Raw genomic sequence first — 4,305 nt, 5'->3', positions numbered from 1 at the left:
TGACTTTCACAGAGAAGGTTGAGATCTGCGTATGACTTCAGCTGCTAATATCTCCGGATATAGTGAAAGGTTTGAGGACGACCTCCGCTTATCTCTTTACTGGATGAAACTGAATGGAATGTTCCGGCAGGTCCTCATGCTGCACAGTGGTTGGCGAGTCAGGGAGATTATACGGAGACTGTGCCATGTAACATGTTGAATTGATGACCCCGGCTGTCGGTGACCCCCTCATGGGTTTGCACCCGGAGCCATACCTCGGGTGGTCACACACACACCACCTTCTCAGGAATGATCTGGATGTTCGGCGGAAGGAGGACAAACAAAGCGGCTGCAATTCACAGCCAGCAAACAATTCCTAAAAGTCGGTTTCATGGACACAGCGAGGAGCCGTCTGTGGCGCGGCCCTTCCACCCGCCTGTGACACCGCGCTGAGGTTTCCACACCTAGTTATCAACGCCGACTCTGCAATGACTGGCATCCCTTCACAGCGGAGGGTCAGTGACTGCCATCAACACAACACGGCCGCGCGACATTCCACCCAGGAGAGGAGAATCTGCCCGCCGACACTCCTGAACCAATATATACCACGTGTCCTGGATTTGCCAGAACAGTCCCACCGCCTGACCCACTGTTCTGCTGATCCTCTGGCCCCACCCCCCAAGCCTGTGATTGGGCAGTAATGGAGCAGCAGCAGGATGAGAAGTCGACCCTCTGCTACCTTTCCTTCCATCCATGATTCACTGCTCCTGGGCCGAGAGAACGATTGTCAAGTCCTCGGAGATTACTCAGAGTCTCCATTCACTTGGATCCTGGAACGCTCGCCTCCCCCGGGACCCAGCACTGTGTCACCTGTGTCTCCTCACCAGCCATGCCAGTACCCCTGTGTGCTCCGTGTCTCCAAGAGTACCCCGTGTCTCCAAGAGTACCCAGTGTCTCCAAGAGTGCCCCGTGTCTCCAAGAGTGCCCCGTGTCTCCAAGAGTGCCCCGTGTCTCCAAGAGTGCCCCGTGTCTCCAAGAGTCCCCCTTGTCTCCAAGAGTGCCCCTTGTCTCCAAGAGTGCCCCGTGTCTCCAAGAGTGCCCCGTGTCTCCAAGAGTGCCCCGTGTCTCCAAGAGTGCCCAGTGTCTCCAAGAGTACCCAGTGTCTCCAAGAGTACCCCGTGTCTCCAATAGTGCCCCGTGTCTCCAAGAGTGCCCCACGTCTCCAATAGTGCCCCGTGTCTCCAAGAGTGACCCGTGTCTCCAATAGTGCCCCACGTCTCCAATAGTGCCCCACGTCTCCAATAGTGCCCCACGTCTCCAATAGTGCCCTAATGTGTCACCTGTGTCTCCTCACCTGCCATGCAAGTACCCCTGTGTGCTCTGTCTCTCCAAGTGCACCTCCTGGGCACCCCACATCTCCAAGAGTGCCCCATGTTTCAAGAGTGCCACTGTGTGCCGCTTGCGTCTCTAAGGGTGCCCCCACGTCTCCTGTGCCATCATTTGGTCTCTGGTGCACCCCCCGGTGGTCTGGTCTGCTGCCTCTCCACACTCACTCCCGCACACATCGGCACCACCCTTCTCTCTGTGGATAAGGGTTCCGAGAGCTCCGGGTTCACCTTCATGTCATTGGTCAGAATTAAGAGATACGAGCCGAGCTTTGCAGGTATGGTATGGGGGCCGGACGCCGGCATGGGGGCAGGACGCCGGTAAGGGGGGGAAGGACGCCGGTACGGGGGGAAGGACGCCGTTATGGGGTCATGTGATTGGTCAGAGTTGGGAGATATTAGCAGAGCTTTGTATGCATGATCTGTGCGCAGGTCCTCCTAACGCACACAACGCTGGATCCTGGTACAACGCCACAGCTGCTGTCAGCAACAAATCTTCACCACGACCTCTCTGCACAGGACCAGCTCCCCGGGCCAGTCATCCTGCGGGTGAAGCCGAATAGGGGAAGTCAGGTGACAGATGACTTACCGACCGCGAGACGTGTTAATCACCGAGCAGACAATCACCCACTTCAACCGCGCCGGGTGCAGCCTGCACGGCAGCCTGTCTGTGATACCCGGAAACACTGCAAACACCCAACAGCCTGAATACCTGACACAGCCAGATTCAGCAGGATTTTCACAGTGCCCTCAGGTTTGGTTGCAGCCAAAAAATAGATGTGAAAATGTGGAAGGGAAATTCCCAGAACCCCAATCCAGGAAAGCTCTACAGATTGTATGAAAGACAAAGGATACGATTGGCTCATAATATTTATAACTAATATCAGAGATCCTGGCGGGATCAACAAGGACAGAAACTGCTACAGAGAGTGTCAAAAGGTTACACTGATAAGGACCGCCCATCCAGTATTATGAGGGGCCCCCACCATCCCTGTGCTGAGTTCCCGGGTCTGTACACCCGCTGTGCCCAGTATGAGGAGCTCCCACCATCCCTGTGCTGAGTTCCCGGGTCTGTACCCCCGCTGTGCCCATTATGAGGGGCCCTGTATGAGATCAGTACTCTGGTATGAGATCAGTACTCTGGTATGAGATCAGTACTCTGGTATGAGATCAGTACTCTGGTATGAGATCAGTACTCTGGTACAGTTCTGGTAGGGGATCAGTACTCCGGTAGGGATTCAGTACTCCGGTAGGGGATCAGTACTCCGGTAGGGGATCAGTACTCCGGTAGGGGATCAGTACTCCGGTAGGGGATCAGTACTCCGGTAGGGGATCAGTACTCCGGTAGGGGATCAGTACTCTGGTAGAGTTCTGGTAGGGCATCAGTACTCTGGTAGGGCATCAGTACTCTGGTAGGGCATTAGTACTCTGGTAGGGCATCAGTACTCGGGTAGGGCATCAGTACTCTGGTAGGGCATCAGTACTCTGGTAGGGCATCAGTACTCTGGTAGGGCATCAGTACTCTGGTAGGGCATCAGTACTCTGGTAGGGCATCAGTACTCTGGTATAGTTCTGGTATGGGATCAGTACTCATGTATGGGATCAGTAATCTGGTATGGGATCAGTACTCTGGTATGGGGTCAGTACTCTGGTATGGGGTCAGTACTCTGGTATGGGGTCAGTACTCTGGTATGGGGTCAGTACTCTGGTATGGGGTCAGTACTCTGGTATAGTTCTGGTATGGGGTCAGTACTCTGGTATAGTTCTGGTATGGGGTCAGTACTCTGGTATGGGGTCAGTACTCTGGTATAGTTCTGGTATGGGGTCAGTACTCTGGTATGGGGTCAGTACTCTGGTATAGTTCTGGTACGGGGTCAGTACTCCGGTATGGGATCAGCAGTGCTAGTACAGGATGGTTCCGGCGGCAGAGAGTACCGGGGTGGGGGAGGAGTACTCACAGGACTGCACGAGCTCCCGGAAAGCATTGTGCTGTTGCCGGTCCCGGTGTCGAAGTTGGCGGATGATATGCCGCTTCCATCGGGTTCCAGAGTCTCCTCCCGGCCGCTGCATCCCTCCGACACACAACACGGGGGAGGAGCCACACGTCACTAGTTTGGCCGGGGATGGAGCGGGGAGGGGCGAAAGAGTTGAGGCGGAGCCTAGCACAAATGGAACTTGGACAGTGACAGGGATGCGCTCCGACCTGCAAACTAGAGAGCGGAGGGGCGTGGTCTGACATGGATACAATGTAACTAGTAACAGAGGAGGGGCGGGGCTGACAGCGATACATTTTAAATAGTTACAGCGGAGGGGGCGGGGTCTGCATTGGTTACAATTGCCGAGGAGAGCGGAGTGGGCGGGTCACTGTCACTAGTTACTGCTGATACATTGTAACTAGTGAGAGCAGGGGGCGGGTCTGAAAGTTATACAATGTGAACCAATCACAGCTCCCTCCCTGGACTCGGCACGCTGACAGCTCCTATTGCAGGGACATTCCGGATTGGAGGCTTCTTCCTCCATGGGCCCTATCCCCCCCCCCATACCTGTCCTTTTCTTCACCTGTGAGGGCCCCTGACCCTTCCTTTAGTGAGGACAGGTGAGTCGGGACAATATGCAGGAAATGCCGTTTTTGATTGGTGTTGCAGCTGCAAGCCCCAGGGTTGTCATTCTCATCCTCCCTGAGTATCTCATCAGCCAGCAGCCCCTTTTTGCCCTATGCATTGTGCCCGGTGAGGCAGGAGACCTGACTTGTCCCTCCCTCTCAGCCTGTGATTGGACAGTGAAAGGAGAAGCAGCAGACTGATGAGCTCATATCTCTGTCACTCTGCTCTCACCTCCTATCAGCATTTGTCTATTTAGAGCACATGAGAACTGGAACGCACCTAATTGGCTCCTTGTGCTGCTTCTCCCAGTCTGAGCTCTGCTGTACAGGGACTAAGTC

At 54.9% G+C, this 4,305-nt stretch overlaps 1 protein-coding gene across 1 annotated transcript in view; it reads right to left on the bottom strand.

Annotated features, from left to right (window-relative positions):
• The window catches only part of LOC108802104 (autophagy-related protein 16-2-like), a gene marked incomplete at its 5' end in the record, with an annotated part of 62,104 nt that extends 58,751 nt beyond the window's left edge, over nucleotides 1-3,353 (bottom strand). Inside the window, one exon of the mRNA XM_018573991.1 lies at nucleotides 3,323-3,353. Within this exon, the coding sequence (XP_018429493.1) occupies nucleotides 3,323-3,353 (31 nt within the window). The remainder of the gene's footprint in view (nucleotides 1-3,322) is intronic.
• Nucleotides 3,354-4,305: the final 952 nt, after the last annotated feature.

The sequence above is a fragment of the Nanorana parkeri genome, unplaced genomic scaffold, assembly GCF_000935625.1.
Source record: "Nanorana parkeri isolate BGI_ZX_2015 unplaced genomic scaffold, ASM93562v1 scaffold2661, whole genome shotgun sequence".
NCBI lineage: Eukaryota > Metazoa > Chordata > Amphibia > Anura > Dicroglossidae > Nanorana > Nanorana parkeri.
This window is presented reverse-complemented; position numbering and strand designations above follow the sequence as displayed.